The sequence below is a fragment of the Dama dama genome, chromosome 10 (genome assembly GCF_033118175.1).
Source record: "Dama dama isolate Ldn47 chromosome 10, ASM3311817v1, whole genome shotgun sequence".
Lineage (NCBI taxonomy): Eukaryota > Metazoa > Chordata > Mammalia > Artiodactyla > Cervidae > Dama > Dama dama.
The window spans coordinates 40,195,548-40,215,258 of NC_083690.1; the positions used below are offsets into that span (position 1 = coordinate 40,195,548).

At 50.5% G+C, this 19,711-nt stretch overlaps 1 protein-coding gene across 3 annotated transcripts in view; it reads right to left on the bottom strand.

Moving 5' to 3' along the window:
• Window positions 1-19,711, bottom strand: part of SDK1 (sidekick cell adhesion molecule 1) — a 622,975-nt gene that overhangs the window by 282,199 nt on the left and 321,065 nt on the right. For all 3 annotated transcript variants that reach the window (XM_061153768.1, XM_061153766.1, XM_061153767.1), the window contains exon 5: window positions 4,196-4,329. In XM_061153768.1, coding sequence (XP_061009751.1) covers window positions 4,196-4,329 — 134 coding nt within the window. The remainder of the gene's footprint in view (window positions 1-4,195; window positions 4,330-19,711) is intronic.

Here is a 19,711-nt window from a genome sequence, read left to right on the forward strand (position 1 = left end):
GCGGTGAGGTACCATGTAACCTATAAAGTCATAGCTGGATCTGAAATTGGTTGTTTATAATAAGACACTACCTCCAGATTGCTTTCTAAAAACATTTCAAATCATTCCTATCACTTTGGGCATCCAGCCTGTGTCGAAGAACAAGTGAAAGGTTATGCTCAAAGGCCCCCTCTCTCGCTGTGATGTTAGAGGCGTGAAGAAAGTAAGACAGAATTTTTATCCGGGCACACGAAAGCCATGCTGTAGAGGGCAGGCCTCTTGGACGAACGTTCGCAGACATTATTCTCAGGAATTCACTTTCAACTACTAACTGTATATGAGGTCTGCAGTTAAATTAGCATTGCAGAGGACAAAAGAATGTTAAGTGGTCTTCAGAATTAAAAGCAAGAAGGTTTGCCAGCCTCAAGGAGGATCAATTGAAACGATATCCTATCTGCAAACGTTGTTTGAAGAGGCGACATTAAAATGAGAGAGGTGAAAAAAGCAGGGAAGGAGAGAGGCAGTCATTTCTTTTCTAATCTAAGCTTTGTCCCCAGCAGAGAGTCTCATTAAGCTGGACATTCTGAAGACTAGGTCAGAGCTGATGATGTGTCTAAGGCATGTATGGTGGCGTTTAAACAATAATTGGTTAATCACTGTGCAGAACTCGTCTCATCTCCTAAACTCTGTCTTTCCTTTTTTTAAAAAAGAAACTCTTCATTCACAGATTAATTCAGTTTGGAAGATCTGATCCACACGAGTTAACTCAATGTAAAATCTTCAGAGGGAAAACCAAGCGCAGGTTGACAGGTGTATGAAGCTTGCCTGGGTTTGGCCTCAGAGTGGAAACGCGTCCTCTCAGGCGAACACAGCCCATTCTTTTCCTGGCGTGCACCTGAGCTGTGGGAGTCGGCCATGAAAAATTCATGCAGGGTGCTTCAGCGGTCCACCTACGTCCTTAACATCTGCTGGCTTCACGTCACATGAAAACTTCAAAGTGAATCCACCCCGTGATTGCGGCAGGCTTTCCCTGGGAGCAGGGGTGGACGGCCCAGAGACGTCCTCCCCTTGCTGGCAGGCAGTAAACGCCTGGCAGGACGCGGGGACTTACCCTCTTAACCACGTAAAGGGGGAGGGCGGGGAGCAGCGGGGGTACCACGGCGGGGCTGCACGGCCTTTCGGATTGTTGTGCTGCCTCAAAACTTTATTTTTAATCTCCACCTTTTTGCTTCCCATAAGCGTCCAGTGTAGCCAAAATATTCAGCCACTGAGAAGGTGGTGAGGCTACCCTGAAGCGCGCAGCTGTGCGGGGAAACACATCGTCTCCTCCTGCCGGCGGGTGACAGGGTCCCGCTCACGTGGGCGGGTCCAGGCAAGGCCGGCCCGGGAGCAGCTCCAGCTGGATGCCAGGCTGTCCGGCAACAGGAGCAGTCTAGTACGACGACTGCAGACAAGAGGCGGGCCGCGTGGCTCTCTCCACTTTTAAGTTAATTACAGTGCAAACCAGCAGGAATCTAATTGCCAGTAGCCAACCACCTTGATCAGATTCACTACAGAAAGGTTCCCTACTTTATTCTCCTGATGCCAAGGGAGAATTTATCATCGTTAAATGATAATTGGCTGTAATATCTTTAGATTCTTCAGAAATGCTGGCTGGCAAGTTTCTAAAGTTTTTCATCAATCTTGTTTGGTGTTTTTAAGAGGACTACATCAGAAAAAAAGATGTCTAGGTCTGAAGAACACACTGCATCTTACTGTCTGCGTGAACAGGTCTCAAGAGTGTTCCATAATAAATTTATGGAGTTTATTTTTACTATAATTTAAATTTTATTCATTATTTATTTATAATTCCATAATAAATCCAGTGGAGGTGATGCACCCTCCGTATTTCGCACAGTGCTGGCAGGGGAGTCCCAAACAACAGTGCCCGCCATCCCCACAGTGTTCCCCACAGTCCAGAGAGGAGAAAAATTTAAACAGTCACTTCCGGGACTTCCCTGGCAGTCCACTGGAGGGCCGGTGGTTAGGACTCTGTGCTTCCACTGCAGAGTGCGTGGGTTCGATCTCTGGTCAGGAAACTAAGACCCCACAAGCCACAGAGCAAGGTCCAAAATTTTAAAACAGAAATAAATAATAGTAAAAATAAATAAACAAGCAATTCTGGGGTTTTCTGCAGATTTATCAAGACTTCTGATCTTTAGAGGTTTTCCAAATAGAACTCCAGTGAGAAAATGCATGACTGGGTGGTGTTTAACTTTTAGGGAAATCTAATACGTCAACAGGCCAGTTCACTCAAGAATTAAAACAAGGTTGTCTCCTCAATCTCCTTACTTGTCACGTTCTATCTGGTCCCCATAAAGAGCAAAGAACACAAAAGCGGACAGAATGCAGATCTTCTCCTAAGATTTAAAATAAGTCTGTCCATATCATCACTTCCTTATATTTCACCTTCTACACATTTTACCTGGTGCCAACAAAAAGATAAAAATACACACGGGAACAAAATGCAAGGCAGTTAATTATAATATTTATGAGCTGCTTCTAAAATGCTTCTTGGTTAGACACTGAAATTATTAAAAAATTTACATATTCCAATTATCTAAGGCATAGTACTGTGTTAGTATGGCAACCTGCAAATCCACTGTATTGGCTTCATTTTCTGGCCCTTTAGGAAACTACTAGGTGTGGACTGTTTCATAACTTTGTGATGTTAGCATCAAGTTAACCAGAATACTTGTGCAATTTCCCCTCCTCTAACAGACTAAGGTCAATTTTTCTGTTTCTGACTCAGAATTCTACTAATCTGACCTATTATTAGCCTAGTACGTACATTACAATTGAGTGTTGAATCAGATTTGCTAAACAGAATAAGTGGTTCTAATGATATAAGTTGGAAATGACTAAAGTTACCACAGTCTATTTAATAACACAGTTTCCATCTTTTATTGTTAGTATTGAAAAGTCTTCATAAATCACATTCTTTTACTGCTGCGATTCTTGGTTCATGGGGTCCTTTAAACAGCAGAGCAACCTGCACTGGACGCTGTGAGCCCAACATCGAATCAGTGGACGCAGCTCTCCACAGCCCTGAGAGGCTCCGCTGAAGGCCAGACCTGCGCCCTCTGTGGCTGGAGCTGAGGACTCAGTTCCCAGGAATCTCGGTGCTGAGGACAGGGTGTTGGCCACCTGGTAGCACTTGCCGGGCACGTGCGGGGCAGGTGAGGGCACACGGTTAGTGCCCGCTGCCTCCTGACCTTGGTGCCGGCTACACTCTCCCAGGAGCTGTGCTGGGCCTAAAGCAACTGCATGGTTGGGGACCAGGAGAGGCAGATGCTGTGGTGGAGCTCGCCTCTGAAACAAAACCACCAAAGGGGAAAACCATTCCTCCAAAGAGCTTTCTAAAGAGATGAAATCCACCACCATACAGTCAAACTGACTTCACTCACTCCGTTTGGATGTGATCACAGTATTCTGAAATTTTCCACGACCACCTCCCAGCCGTGTTTTCTCAACAGCACAGTCCCTGCCTTTCCGACCACGAAGCTTCTCGCTGCAGACATCGGCGGCACTTCTGAGACTTACCTTTGATCTCGTTTGGCTCCGAGTTCTCGCTTCTCATCATTCCCCACTTCTCTGGCAATCAGCTCTTGCAAGGACAATTTTTGGAGCCTTCCTTGGAAGGTCAAATATGTGAACTAAGTTGCCTTAAACTAAAACTTCCTTAAATAAACTGAATATTTAACTGTGACCTGTGTGTATTTTCTTCATGATCCATGCTTTTAGTTATTCTTAACATACATTTCTAATTTTAACACAACTTAATATCTACATTTTCTAAAGGTTTTTAAAAATTAAAGTAAAAGAACACAACCTGTGGCCTAATCTCATCCCAAATAAGTTTCATGGATACAACTCCTTATAAGCCCAAAGACGTTCAGTTGTTAAAAAAAACATACATTAACAGAGTACGAAAGCAAAAAAATTTTTTTTCTTTAAGTTCCCCTGAACAAATAAGATCTTGCATTCAGAATTACTGGTCAGATTTACATTTTCTGCCAGCCACTTCAAGGAAAGCAGCTACAGACACTGAATCAACGCTGAACCATAACCACTAGCCAGAGAGGCGAGCCTTGCTGCAAATGCCCCGAGAGTCTGTTACCTGCACCCAGCGTTCACTGCCCCCGCCCCCCGTGGCCCCGCGGGCTGAGGCACTCACTGGCTACGCTCAGGTGCACAGGCGGGCTGGTCCTGTTCTCCCCGTTTCTCTCGTTGACTGCCTGCACGTAGTAGGCCCCCGCGTCGCTGGCCGCCGCCGCCAGGATCACCAGCTGGTTCTCCAGTGAGATGGCTCTGCGTCAGGGGAGAGGGAAGGACAGGGTCAAGGCCCACGCACAGAACTTCTTCGCAAAGCCCGTTAAGTCACAGGCCAACTGTAAAGGAAATGTCCACAGCTGGTTTTTCTGTTTGTTTTTTAGTTAAAACGAGATCTGGGAGGACAGAGACGAATCCCCAGGCCAACCTGAGGAGTGAGGTGGAGGCTGAAACCTCCGCAGGTCCAACGATGCACTGGCTCCTGCCGGCCAGAGTCGGGAGCCCCGGTCGCCACCTCCCTACCAGCCCCAGCTGTGGGAAGACAGCCTCTGGAACATACACACCCAGGGCTTGTCACACGCAGAGGTTCCCCTGGGAATTCGTGACGAGACGGGTTAGAAGAAACTCTGGAGGAGCTACCTCTCTCCTTCAGGCAGAGCTATTTGGTCACACTGGACCCCAAACCCTGGACCCACAGCGACGGGAGCTATTGTGATTCTCCACTCCCAGGGAGACCCCTTAGAGCCACTGTACCGCTACTTCCAGACCCCTGGGCAGAAGCAGAGTGGCCAGTGGGCACCGTGCTGACCCCGTCAGCTCAGTCTGCCTGTAATCAGTAACCTCAGGGCTGCACGCTCTCCTGCGCCTTCTCCCCATGCCCTCAGCTGCAAACAAACATTCTAGGCTATCATCCCCGAGTCCTCATAGACTCCAATCCTACGGTGAAAAGGCACCCCTGGGACACATCTGACCCACACACCTTCTCTTTAGAAATGAGAAAACCAAGGATCAGAGCGGTTAAGTTGTTTGTCCAAGGTAACACAGAGGCATTACTTTGCCAACAAAGCTATGGTTTTTGCAGTAGTCATGTACAGATGTGAGAGTTGGACCATATAGAAGGCTGAGCCCTGAAGAACTGATGCTTTTGAACTGTGGTGTTGGAGAAGGCTCTTGAGAGTCCCTTGGACTGCAAGGAGATAAAACCAGTCAATCCTAAAGGACATCAGTCCTGAATATTCATTGGAAGGCCTGATGCTGAAGTTGAAGCTCCAATACTTTAGCCACCTGATGTGAAGAGCCAACTCATTGGAAAAGACCCTGATGTTGGGAAAGATTGAAGGCGGGAGGAGAAGGGGACGACAGAGGGTGAGATGGTTGGATGGCATCACTGACTCAATGGACATGGGTTTGGGCAAGCTCTGGGAGATGGTGAAGGACAGGGAAGCTTGGAGTACTCCAGTCCATGGGGTCAGAAAGAGTCAGTCACTACTGACAGACTGAACAACAATCAAGGTAACACAGCAAGGTGACGATGCCAGAGGGAGGACTAAGTCTTCTCACATATAGACTGGTGTTCTGCCGACCATAACCCATACACAGGCTCTCACCCTTACTTATTTAAAAGAAGAAGAAGAAAAGCAATCAAGACAAAAATTTCATAAATCCGAGCGACCTTTCATTAAATGGGTATGCTTTGCCCATGTTATAGTTCTGTATTCTTTTTACTGGGTCTTCCCTTGTGGCTCAGAGGTTAAAGCATTCTTTGTACTAGTTAAGGAGGTTGGAAGGCGGTAAGACCCTGTGTTAAAAAACAAAAAAGCAAAGGTAAGTGATCTTTTCCTTGTCTGCTGAAGAGCGCTTCCTTCACAGTCTGAGCACTGAAAGTCCTCCAGCCTACGCCCTCATGCTCAAAACACTAGAAAAATCCTGGGCCACTGGAGTGGATTGTATCACCTCCCACAACCGTGTGACTCTGTGGTGAACAGTTTTATTTGTTCACTTTTAATCCTAGATCGTCACAGCCCTTCCAGATTCATGTAAACTAAGATCTCTATCCTAGTAACACCAAAAATATGCAAAATAAATAACTTCCCATGAGAAATTTTAACATAATAATCATCTTTTTCTTCCTGCTACATCCAAAAACCTTTTTTGAAATCTCCTGATTTTCAGACACTTTTTAAGATTATCTTAAGAAGTTACTGCTTATTCAGGATTCCCATAGGATATATTAGATTTGAGGTCTCTATGATTAACTTACCCCATTTCTCATTTAAGAAAATTTCCCTATTAAGAAGTTTTCAATTTTTAGTCCCATAAAAATATTTCACAAAAGCTTTACTATAATTATTTATAACTCCTTAATAGATTCCTTTATAGAACCATGGAAATTGTTCCATTTTATTTTAGTATATGTTACACTGGCACCTAAAATTAAATACGAATTATTTATTACACATGAAGTTTCACATTTAATAGTACAATTTAAAAACTGAATATATCATAACTTTTTTTTAACATCTGATTTTTGCCATAGTAATTTCAAATATGCCTATTATTCCTCAGAATTATTCTCCAAAATATATCCATTAATTCTCTGTATTATTTATGACATTGTTTCAAGGGTACTGAAAATTAAAAAGTACATAAAGAATAGAAATATTAAAGTTTACATCTATTATAATTTATATCTATAAGCTCATTTTTTCTTCCAGCTTTAAGTTTCTGTAGTAAAGTCAAAACTTGTGAAGAGAAATCTATCTATTGCCAGAAAGAATACCACAAAAATTCCCAAACTTTACTGAACATTAAATTAATAAGGATCAGTTCCCCAGAAGACTTTATCCCTGCCTATTTAACTCTTTCTGAACAGAGCACTTATACAAAAGGAACTGATTTTTAAATGAAAACTAAAATATCTAACAACATTCAACTAATTCACAATTCTGGCGATGGTTGTGATGCTTAAGAAGAAGAGCACCTTTAAAGACAGTGGGGCGGGTACCAGGCGTGCATGCCTGGTCCTCTTTCCCGGGAGACCCTGAATCTGGGGTGGTGCCCAAGCCTCCCCAGGCAGCCCGTGATGAGGAGTCAAGCCAGCCCCGCTCCCAGCAGCAGGCCTGCCATCCCGGCTTCGCTGAAGACAGTGAGGAGCTGCCAGGGAACTCCCCATGAGGCCAGCGGGAGGACTGTGCAGGGGCCGGTCAGACCTCTGCCTCCCTGGGGGCTGCCGGGGGCGCGCTTCCAGCCCCGGGAGGAGGGAGCACGTGAACAAACCAGGAGGAAGGACGGAGCTGTGAGAGCCAATGGGAGCCAGCCCACAGCCTGGGTGTGATGACGAGCAAGCGACCTACGCGATCCTTTAATACGACTCTTACACGCGTTCGTAAACAGTCAGTGACGGCGTGAGGTCACCAGGGGGGCTGACGTCTAGCTCTCCTCGCTCCCCGCCCTGGGACAGCAGCTCCGTGCGGAGGGGGCCACGCCACACAGCCTGGTCTGTGCCGGTCCGCGCTCTCCCTCCCTCCCTCGAGCGACGGGCAGAGGAGACCAGGCTCCGGCCAGCCGGGCTGTGGCGTGGATCTGGACTGTCACTGGTCTGGGGTGGCCACACCTAAGTTAGCTCATCAGCTCATGGGCAGGACGTCCACCCCTTGGCTGGGGGTCGGGCTTTTTCTCCTGCTACTAGGTGTGAACAAGGAAGCCTGCTGTCCCAGATAGATGTTCACGGTGACAATTTTATGGCCATGATGGGAACAACCTTAGCACGAGGCTGACGTGTTGATGGCAGGGCAGAGAATGGCCAGCACCCGTGTCCTTGATCTTGAGGCCCTGGTGGGGCCAGTGGACTGTCCTGCAGGCCTCCAATGCCTGGGCCTCCCACTTTACGAGGTAATGTACTTCATCCGTGCTTAAACACAGTAAGTCAGGGTTTCTATTACTAGAAGTGAAGTACATTCTGATATAGATTCAGCACATACAATAGCAGAGAAGAGTGAAAAAGCTGGCTTAAAACTCAACATTCAAAAAACTAAGATCATGGCATCTGGTCCCATCACTTCATGGCAAATAGATGGGGAAACGATGGAAACAGTGACAGACTTTCTTTTCTTGGACTCCAAAATCACTGCAGGTGGTGAGTATAACCATGAAATTAAAAGACGCTTGCTCCTCGGAAGAAAAGTTATGACTTAGACAGCACATTAAAGCAGAGACATTACTTTGTCAACAAAGGTCCATCTAGTCAAGGCTATGGTTTTTCCAGTGGTCATGTATGGAGGTGAGAGTTGGACCATAAACAAAGCTGAGCACCGAAGAATTGATGCTTTTGAACTGTGGTGTTGGAGAAGACTCTTGAGAGTCCCTTGGACTGCAAGGAGATCCCACTAGTCAATCCCAAAAGAAACCAACCCTGAATACTCATTGGAAGGACTGATGCTGAAGCTGAAACCCCAATACTTTGGCCACCTGATGTGAAGAGCTGATTCACTGGAAAAGACTCTGATGTTGGGAAAGACTGAAGGCAGGAGGAGAAGGGGACGACAGAAGATGAGATGGTTGGATGGCATCATGGACTCAATGGACACGAGTTTGAGCAAACTCTGGGAGTTGGTGATGGACAGGGAAACCTGTGTGCTGCAGTCCACAGGGTCACAAAGAGTCGGACATGACTGAGCAACTGAACTGAACTGAACTGAGGGTAAAAAAAAAAAACCAAACTAAAACATGTGTATCCTCTGTGCATAGAAAAACAGTCCCATATATCAGCCTACCTATGTGTAGACATGAAATGTTAACAGTGGCTGTTGTGTGTGTGCTGGGCTAAGTCGTGCCTGACTCTCCGCAACCAGCCAAGCTCCTCTGTCCACGGGATTCTCCAGGCATGAATACTGGAGTGGGCTGCCACGCCCTCCCCCAGGGGATGTTCCCGACCCAGAGGTGGAAGCTGTGTCTCCTGCGTCTCCTGCACTGGCAGGCGGGTTCTTTACCACTGAGCAGCCTGGGAAGTCCCTAACAGTGGCTAGCTCTGAGTAACAAGATTCCAAGTCATTTTCTTTCCATTTTTGTTTTCTTAAAATATTTTCCATAGTAAATATCACTTTTGTTGTCAAAAGAAAAAAATCTCAAGATGAATGCAGGGTATGCTAAGTAATTATGGGTAGCAAAGTTCAATAATTTGCCCATATTATGAACTATATAGCCTCCACTACAATGTAATTCCAAAGTACTAATTTAAACCTTACATTGATTTTTAACAGGAAAACTACAGTATTAGGCCAGAGATTTTCCTTTCTCTTAACTTTATTAAAATAACTGTATGTGTGGTTTTATGTAAAATTCTTCCCTTAGTCTTTCCCAACTTAATGCTACATTTCAAAATGACATCTTATGATTCTAATTCCATGGAATAATGCTGCTGCTGTGTTCAGTCAGTCAGTCACATCTGACTCTTTGTGATCCCATGGACTACAGAACGCCAAACTTCCCCGACCTCCACTGTCTCCTGAAGTTTGCTCAAACTCACATCCATCGAGTCGATGACGCCATCCACCCATCTCTTCTTCTGTCACCCCTTCTTCTCCTCCCCTCAATCTTTTCTAGCACTAGGGTCTTTTCCAATGATCTGGCACTTTGCATCAGGTGACCAAAGTATTGGAACAGTGATACAGAGAATAAGAAAAAAAAGGAAAGCACCTGGTCGAGTATGGGTGAAACGTGCTTTGGTCAGGAAACCAGAGTGCTGGACCCAAACAAGAGAGAAGCTACAGTCACTGGCTCTGAGCACAGGGGGTTGCCACTGGCCAGTTGCCCTTAATAGTGGACGTTCCGGACGGAGGAAACGCTGTGGTCCCACAGAAGGAGACCAGTTAGGATGGACAGCTCTCTCTAGGGCTTTGGTTTCCACTTGATCCTCCTGGCAGTGGGCAGAAGAAGAATTCTCCATTTCAGAAAAGATGAAACCCCTAGGAGCTACTGGCGGTCTCTGACCGTCAGCACTGATCAAACACGCTACGGGGGAAAGGCTCCTGGGAGGTGGGCTCCCAGACCCAGGGCTGATGCATTTGGTGGGTAGGTTTTGGGGGGGGTGGGCAGTGGCAATATGGTCAAGTGTGCCTCCCCCCACACCAGCCAGTGCCACAGGGACAACAAGTTCCCTGTGCCACATGCGGCACCCGCTGTCCGAGAAGGGACATCGTCGTATCAGTTCTAGAAGCACCAGGTTTGTCCCTGACGCAAACAGCCCAGGGTGTGCCTGCTCAAGACCAGGAAAGGAAAGCGAGGGTCTGTGTTGCCTTGGGTTGCCATGGGGACAGGTCCAAACAACGGCATCACTAACTAGTCAGCAACCATTTGCATTCCCAGGCCTGACTGCAGTGGAGGGAATCCGACCTGAACCAGGCACGCACAGACCATGTCCCATGGAGCTTAGAGCTGGTGTATTTATATACCGTATGAAGTAATGGGGAGCACTCTAACAATAATTTGCCCTTAAGAGTGCTAAGGGTGGTTTGGGGGCTTCCCAGTGGTTCAGTGGTAAAGAATCCACCTGCCAATGTAGGAGACACAGACACTCAGGTTCGATCCCTGGGTAGGAACAGCCCCTGGAGAAGGAAATGGCAACCCACTCCAGGATTCTTGCCTGGGAAATCCCATGGACAGAGGAGCCTGGCAGGCTACGGTCCATGGGGTCACGAAAGAGTGGGACACAACTTAGCGACTAAATAGCAGCAGCAAGAGTGGTTTCGGACCCAAAGAGAGGAGATCCAAGAGCTTCCCAAAATTTCTATAACTCTCATCAAAACGTTCAGTGTGGGCTTCCCTGACAGTCTAGGTAGGTTAAGAATCTGCCGGCCAATGCAGGGGACACGGGTTCGATCCCTGGTCAGGGAAGATCCCACATGCCACAGAGCAACTAAGCCTGAGTGCCACAGCTACCGAAGCCCTCGTACTGGACAGCCTGTGCCCCGCAGCAAGAGAAGCCGCCGAAATGAGAGGCCCGCGCACCCCAATGAAGAGCAGCCGCTCTCCCTGCAGCCACAGAAGAGCTCACAGCAACAGCAACCCAGCACCCCAAAACTAAATAAATGCACCTTAAAAAAACTTTCACTGGAACTCACCCGTTTTGTTTTCATAAGAAAATTTAAATATATACTTAGTTCTCAATAAGTATTTTGATCTTTGACACTTTTTAACACATAGCCAGATGGTAATATAAACATGGATCTGTATTGACACATTATCAAACAGTTCAGACATGACCAAGCAACTAACAACATTATGAGGAAAACTCAGTCAAGGGTTCAGGAAAATAAGAACTTTGCCCATAAGACAGGAGAGTATAAATCTGGGTCTGTGGCTTTACTATTGCAAATGTTAAAGCAGCATTTGATTGGTTTTGATTGTAATTCGATTACATTTTTTTAAAAGTTGGGAGTGCAGAAAAATGCAGAACATTAGTTTTTAAGCCCTTAAAAGTAAAAATGAAACATTTAAAATATTCCCTATGTTAATTGAACAGCTTTTTAATGGGCTGGTTCTGAGGTTTAGTGCCCTGGGATAATCTGGATCCCAAGCCTTCCCGTGTAACAGCAAGGTCAAGGCAGACAACTTCTAAATTGATGAACTTCCCTTACTTGTACAATTACAAGAACTAAAATTGCTTTTAAGGAGTTGTCGGCCATAAGGAGTCCCTGGGTACTCAATAAATGTTAAGGCACCGGAATGACATGTTTACTTAGTCAAGATGTAAACGCTTGCTGCTGACTGTTCGCCCCGGGTGCGAGAAGAACATTTTAAAGGCAAGTGAACAAGGATTTGGGAAACCTATTTCTCAAAATTTCAAACCCAGAGAGGAGATGAGTTGAGTTGTGTTCACTGGTAGAAACAGGAAAACCCAGGATAGACGACAAGGAGTAAGTGGGATTTGAGTTTAGCTCTGCTGCACCCAGCGCTGCAGGCCCGCGAGAGCCCAGGCCGTGCAGTGAGGCCCTTGTGCGGTCAGGGAAGGACCAGCGGTGACCTGAGAGGAAGACCCTGGAGAAGGGCCGTCCAAAGCTCCACCGTTCAACGAGCGGCACGGCCCGGGCCTTGTGGGACGTTCGCTCCTCTCAGTCCATTCTGGGGCCCTGTCCTATGGCCACTGCGTGCTAAGCTCGGTGGCTAAGTCACGTCTGACTCTTTGTGACCCCGTGGGGTGCAGCCCACCAGGCTCCTCTGGCCATGGGATTCTCCAGGCAAGAACACTGAGTGGGTTGCCATTTTCTTCTCCAGAGGATCTTCCTGACCCAGAGATCAAACCCCTGAAAATGTTCAGACAAGTTTGACCTGGATGGAGCGAAGCCTGGAACCAGATCTGGCCCTGACTCTGTTCCCCGAGGCTCCTCAGGTGGTTTTTTTTCCATTTGTGAAAGAAGTCCAACAGTACCTACATCGAAAGGACCCTATGAAATGCCAATCAAGGCAGTGAGGGGCACGAGGCCGACACACAGCCAGTCATTCAGTGTTGGCTGGTGCTGAGCCCGGCTCCCAGGTGTGGGGCACACAGATACTAAGTGATCAACTAAGAACGCAGACAACTGTCCTATTTTTCGGGGGGCTAAATAGCAACTACTTCCTAGAGTTTTAGTTCACAGACCTCCCTATACACACAGACACGGCCAGGAGATGGAATCATCAGATTAAGGTCATGAACCATCTAATGCGCTACCACTTATAAGCCATTGCTGGGGAGCTGAGGTGCCGTGATGTAGCAGAGCCCCGGGAAAAGCCCATTTTCAGACACATCCGCCCATCTGAGAAACAGACGGCAAAGCCCACTTTACAAGACTTTAATGCTGGAAAATCCACAGTGGCTTCTCAACACGTGTTGACCTGTCACAAATAGAACCGACCTTTTTCCTCTGGAACAAACACCGAACAACGGGAGAGACGGAAAAGAATCATGGAAATTACAGGGTGACGGTGCAACTGGTGAGGGATTCATTTCATCGGGGACTCTGCCCAGCAGAAATATATTTATTGATAGCAGGGTGTCTTAACATTTCTAGCTAGTTTTCTAAAGCATTTCAGTCGATCTATACCTTAGTCGATTTATGCTGAGGGAGGCTTTTGTCATTTTAACTAACTGTCAGCACGGACACAAACAAACAGCCAGGCAGGATTCCTGGTGGGGTCAGTCATTCACCAAAGAGTGAAGAAACAGAGGAAGGGTTCAGCAGTGTTGAGATCAAGGCATAAAAATTTCCAACCAACCTTTTTTCCTGCTAAAGCAAAAAGATCAAGAAACAAGACTTAAAATGTGTGGATTGTGTGTTTTTAGGTCTTTAGGTCCAAAGAGTGTCCTAAACACCCATCTTATACTCTGAACAGAGTGTAAGATCCACTCAAACTAAAAGCCATTTAAAAACATAACAGAAAGGCATATGAAAGAAAGGGAGCCAGTGACAGCCCCTCTACCCCGGAGATCCTCTAAAAATAATGAGCAAAGCTGAGGTAAGTCCATGTTATGTAGCGATCTAATAAAAATGGTATGCAATTCAGCCAAAAATTAATGAGCAGCCAAGTAAGAGACTCCCTCAAAAGTAAGAGACCATTAAGACCAGGGTGGTGGGCAACCCCGGGGTACAAGCATCTGGTGAAGAATTCTGCAGGGTGTGTACAGACCCCGTGTGGTCTCCATGAGGGGGGCCATTCCCGGGGCAGGGTGTGTAGAGACCCCGTGTGGTCTCCGTGAGGGGGGCCATTCCCGGGGCAGGGTGTGTAGAGACCCCGTGTGGTCTCCGTGAGGGGGGCCATTCCCGGGGCAGGGTGTGTAGAGACCCCGTGTGGTCTCCGTGAGGGGGGCCATTCCCGGGGCAGGGTGTGTAGAGACCCCGTGTGGTCTCCGTGAGGGGGGCCATTCCCGGGGCAGGGTGTGTAGAGACCCCGTGTGGTCTCCGTGAGGGGGGCCATTCCCGGGGCAGGGTGTGTAGAGACCCCGTGTGGTCTCCGTGAGGTGGGCCATTCCCGGGGCAGGGTGTGTAGAGACCCCGTGTGGTCTCCGTGAGGTGGGCCATTCCCGGGGCAGGGTGTGTAGAGACCCCGTGTGGTCTCCGTGAGGGGGGCCATTCCCGGGGCAGGGTGTGTAGAGACCCCGTGTGGTCTCCGTGAGGTGGGCCATTCCCGGGGCAGGGTGTGTAGAGACCCCGTGTGGTCTCCGTGAGGGGGGCCATTCCCGGGGCAGGGTGTGTAGAGACCCCGTGTGGTCTCCGTGAGGTGGGCCATTCCCGGGGCAGGGTGTGTAGAGACCCCGTGTGGTCTCCGTGAGGTGGGCCATTCCCGGGGCAGGGTGTGTAGAGACCCCGTGTGGTCTCCGAGAGGTGGGCCATTCCCGGGGCAGGGTGTGTAGAGACCCCGTGTGGTCTCCGAGAGGTGGGCCATTCCCGGGGCAGGGTGTGTAGAGACCCCGTGTGGTCTCCATGAGGGGGGCCATTCCCGGGGCAGGGTGTGTAGAGACCCCGTGTGGTCTCCGTGAGGTGGGCCATTCCCGGGGCAGGGTGTGTAGAGACCCCGTGTGGTCTCCGAGAGGTGGGCCATTCCCGGGGCAGGGTGTGTAGAGACCCCGTGTGGTCTCCGAGAGGTGGGCCATTCCCGGGGCAGGGTGTGTAGAGACCCCGTGTGGTCTCCATGAGGGGGGCCATTCCCAGGGCAGGGTGTGTAGAGACCCCGTGTGGTCTCCGTGAGGTGGGCCATTCCCGGGGCAGGGTGTGTAGAGACCCCGTGTGGTCTCCGAGAGGTGGGCCATTCCCGGGGCAGGGTGTGTAGAGACCCCGTGTGGTCTCCGAGAGGTGGGCCATTCCCGGGGCAGGGTGTGTAGAGACCCCGTGTGGTCTCCATGAGGGGGGCCATTCCCGGGGCAGGGTGTGTAGAGACCCCGTGTGGTCTCCGTGAGGTGGGCCATTCCCGGGGCAGGGTGTGTAGAGACCCCGTGTGGTCTCCGTGAGGGGGGCCATTCCCGGGGCAGGGTGTGTAGAGACCCCGTGTGGTCTCCATGAGGGGGGCCATTCCCGGGGCAGGGTGTGTAGAGACCCCGTGTGGTCTCCATGAGGGGGGCCATTCCCGGGGCAGGGTGTGTAGAGACCCCGTGTGGTCTCCGTGAGGTGGGCCATTCCCGGGGCAGGGTGTGTAGAGACCCCGTGTGGTCTCCGTGAGGGGGGCCATTCCCGGGGCAGGGTGTGTAGAGACCCCGTGTGGTCTCCGAGAGGTGGGCCATTCCCGGGGCAGGGTGTGTAGAGACCCCGTGTGGTCTCCGAGAGGTGGGCCATTCCCGGGGCAGGGTGTGTAGAGACCCCGTGTGGTCTCCGTGAGGTGGGCCATTCCCGGGGCAGGGTGTGTAGAGACCCCGTGTGGTCTCCGAGAGGTGGGCCATTCCCGGGGCAGGGTGTGTAGAGACCCCGTGTGGTCTCCGTGAGGGGGGCCATTCCCGGGGCAGGGTGTGTAGAGACCCCGTGTGGTCTCCGTGAGGTGGGCCATTCCCGGGGCAGGGTGTGTAGAGACCCCGTGTGGTCTCCGTGAGGTGGGCCATTCCCGGGGCAGGGTGTGTAGAGACCCCGTGTGGTCTCCGAGAGGTGGGCCATTCCCGGGGCAGGGTGTGTAGAGACCCCGTGTGGTCTCCGAGAGGTGGGCCATTCCCGGGGCAGGGTGTGTAGAGACCCCGTGTGGTCTCCATGAGGGGGGCCATTCCCAGGGCAGGGTGTGTAGAGACCCCGTGTGGTCTCCATGAGGGGGGCCATTCCCAGGGCAGGGTGTGTAGAGACCCCGTGTGGTCTCCGAGAGGTGGGCCATTCCCGGGGCAGGGTGTGTAGAGACCCCGTGTGGTCTCCGTGAGGGGGGCCATTCCCGGGGCAGGGTGTGTAGAGACCCCGTGTGGTCTCCGTGAGGGGGGCCATTCCCGGGGCAGGGTGTGTAGAGACCCCGTGTGGTCTCCGTGAGGGGGGCCATTCCCAGGGCAGGGTGGAGAGCAGGGGTAGACCCAACTGTTCCTGCATGCAGATGGAGTCAGGAAAGCCTGCAGCTGGCCAGTGAAGAAGCTTCCAGATGAGCCAGTTCCTCTCTGCACCCCACTCTCTTCAGAGGAAGGCACTCAGACTGGGCGGATCACTTGACCCTGCTTGGCGTGGTTCCGCGGAGCAGGATTGTGTCCTCGCGGCAGGATCAGGTGGGCAGAGCAGCGGCTGTGAAAGAGGCGCTCTCCTTTAACACCTGACAATGGCAGAGGGACTCTGGACAACGCCAGTGGGCACAGGCTTTTGTACATGCCTCCGTCTTTCAAGTTGGCCACAGTATTAGTTCCTCTTTAAAGAACCCAGCTTATCACAAAGGCGGTCTACTCTTTGTTCATCTCTTTGTAGTTATTAAGGGATGGAGATGTGTGCACGGAGCCAGAACACAGAGCTGGCCAGGGCAGAGCCTCAAGTGCTAAAGCAGACCTTCAGTGACAGGGGCCCGGAGACACTGCTCCCCAGACTCCAGGGAGAGACCCTCACGCTCAAGAACACGACCCTCATCGGTGAAGGGGAAGTTAATCAGGAAGACAACCCAATTCTCTTGTAACCTCTTTTCCTTCTGAAAACTACCATTGTGTGTAAGCATCAGTGTGTAAGCACAATGTCTGCTGTTCCCCGCCTTCTCAGGGGCCCAGAAGCTGTCTGCGGTTACACATAGGCTCTGACACACGCAGAGAAGTGGGAAACTTTCAACAGAGAGCAGCTAACTTATAAACAAGGTCAGGAGTTATTTAACACCCTGGGCCCCTATACCAATTCTCTGCAGAGGTCACCGGGCCCCTTCGCAGGCTGGTGGGGGCCCTGGGGCTGGAGTGAGTCCACAGGTGCCGTCAGAGAACCAGCTGAGCCGGCAGCCACAGTGGGGAGACAGACGCTGGCATCCTCAGAGCTCTGACGGGGTGCTCTGGGTCCAGTTTCAGCAGGGGTGAGCCTGGTTGTCTGAACAGTGCCCCTGAGGGCTGACCCCCAAGTCGTTGCCCTGTTTGTCCCTCTCCCTAGGTGCCTGCAGGTTCTGGAAGGAGCAGGAAGCCCCCTTACATCCCCCACTCTGGGCGCCTGCCATGGGCCTGCCCGGGACTGAGTCTGCAGGCACTGTCTCCCTCATCCTCCTGGCCGCTGGGGTGAGCAGCCGGGGTGTGGGTGCAGAGCAGGGCCCCTCTGACACCCGCTGTGGCACTGAGCAAGCTGCCCGCCTACTGGGTGGTGGCACAATCCTGACGCCCCCTCTGCTGATGGGCATAATAAAGGGGCCCACTTCCCAGTGTAGGTGTGAGAGACAATGAGATAAGGTCTAAAAACAATGAGAACCACAGTTGGCACACACTCCAAACTGGCTATGATTCCCATATTACAGGCGGGAACTGAGGCTCTTAGAGGTGAAGTAGCTTTTCCAAAGAAAAGGGAAGAGCCAAGACTCTAAGCCAGTGCCCTCCAGCTCCCCTCCCCGATGCAGTCCTTCCTCAAAGCCCCTTACCCTAGGCTACGCCACCTGCCCCCCACCCAGACCAGGAGGCCAGCCTCAGTCCTGGAGCAAAGCGCTGTCCAGGGCATCTCACTATTGCGTCCTGGGCCGCTCTCTCTTTCTCTCTCTGTCTCTGTTCCTCTAACCCCCCACCCCACCTCTCTAGGACTCCTGTCTGGTCCCGTGGTGGCTAAGCTGGCGCCCAGCATATGGCAGTCCTGGTGGAAGCGGTGACGCGGTGAGGGAGTGGAGCTGTGCCCGCTGGACGCGGGGCCATCCCGGCGCCCACGTGCACCGGGAGGACGGCGGTTCCGCGATGCTCCGGAGCCCGTGGGAGCCCCGCGCCCCTGAGGCGTGTAGGCTGGAGGGGGGGCCCCTTTCCTATCCTGGTAGAACCCTAAGGCCAGGCCTTCTTGGTCACGGTTGCGGAAGGCCCCGTGTCCTCTGGGTCACAGCCGTCAGCCCTGGAAACAAGAGGCAGGGGCAGGAGGCCCGGCTGGGTCAGGACAGTTTGTGAAAACGGTCTTTCCCTTGGGGAGAGGGAATGTTTTCTCTCAAGAACTACCAACTTTGGACCCTCCCCAGAAAAGCTTAAATAGCCTTTGTTTGGGGCATTAGAATGTGTCTAAAGTGAGAAAATGAGCCGGTGACTTCAGACTTGTCTGGGTAAATGGTGATCTGCCCAAGGTCTAGCCATACATAATGTAAAGAGGGCCATTTTGGGAAAGTCTAAGTGTATTGGAAACATTATGAACCATGACAACACACCTGTGAGATGCAGGCGGTGTGCGTCTTTAGGGGATATCACTCACAGTGCCTAGACACCCCGATGAAAATAAAAAGGAGGAAAGGGGATAAAAATAGAAAAGAGACACCAGCCACTTCTCCCAACTGCCTCTGCTTCTTGCCACCATTACTGATCACGCGCCTCATTTCCATGACAAACAGAACACAACAGCATGCAAAGTCATTGCTTCCATTCGTCTCCGCAGAGAGCCGCGCTGGTGTTCGTTAGGTGGTGATGCATCTGTTCCTGGCCCCCGGCCGCGTTTCTCAAAGGTCTCCCAGGTTCGCCACAAGCCCCATGTAACTAGCACCCGGGCCCAGAGTGATTCAATGCGTCAGGCACAGGCTTCAAGCACAGTGGAAGACCACAGCCAACCCTGACAGAGTGACACAGAGGTAAAGACCTCCGGGGTTTCCTGAAGGGGAGGGCGCCTTTGCTGGGAGGAGAGCTAAGAAGAGCAGCCCATCTGCACCACGCATTTGCTGTGTGAACCTCCTCTGGGTCGCGGGACAGTGGCCTCAAAGATAGCCACGTCCCAACCCCCAGAACCTTTAAACACATTACCTCACACGGCAAAGGGACTTTGCAGATGCAGCTAAGTTAAGAATCTTGACACAGGGAGATGATGGTGGAACATCCGGGTGGGTCCAAGTAATCACAAGGGATCTTAAAAGTGAAAGGAGTCGGGCGCGTCTGAGCCAGGCAGACATCTGGAGGTGCAATGCGAGGGGCTCTGAACATGGAGGGAGGGGCCACAGCATGGAACGCAGGTGCCCGGAAGCTGGAAAAAGCCCAGGACCCTCCAGGGAACACAGCCTACCGACACCTTGATATTAGCCACAGGGAGGCCAACTTCAACCTTCTGGCCCCCAGAGCTGTAAGAGAGTAAACCTTCATTCTCTCCTCCATGGGATCTTCCTGACCCAGGAGTTGAGCCCAAGTCTCCTGCATTACAAGTGGACTCTTTACCGTCTGAGCCACCAGGGAAGCCCTGTTAAGACACTAGGTTTGTGCTAATATGTTACAGCAACAATAGGAAAACTTCAGTTTTCTGGGCTCCAGTTTTTTCACTTCTGAAATGAGAGATTCCCTACCCAGCTCACAGGGTTGTTATGTACATTGAATAAAGTGAGTTTAAAGTGTGTGTGTGTGTGTGTGTGCATGTGCATGTGTGTGTGTATGCGCGTATGCTAAGCATAGGGCCTGGCACTGTAAAATATTCAACACACTTCCCATTATCACACAAATTCAAATTTATGGCAAGACTGATTCAGAACTTCCTCTGACAGAATGTTGGCAGCATTTATCATTTATTTGTGATAAGAATAAAAGGGAAGATTTTTAATC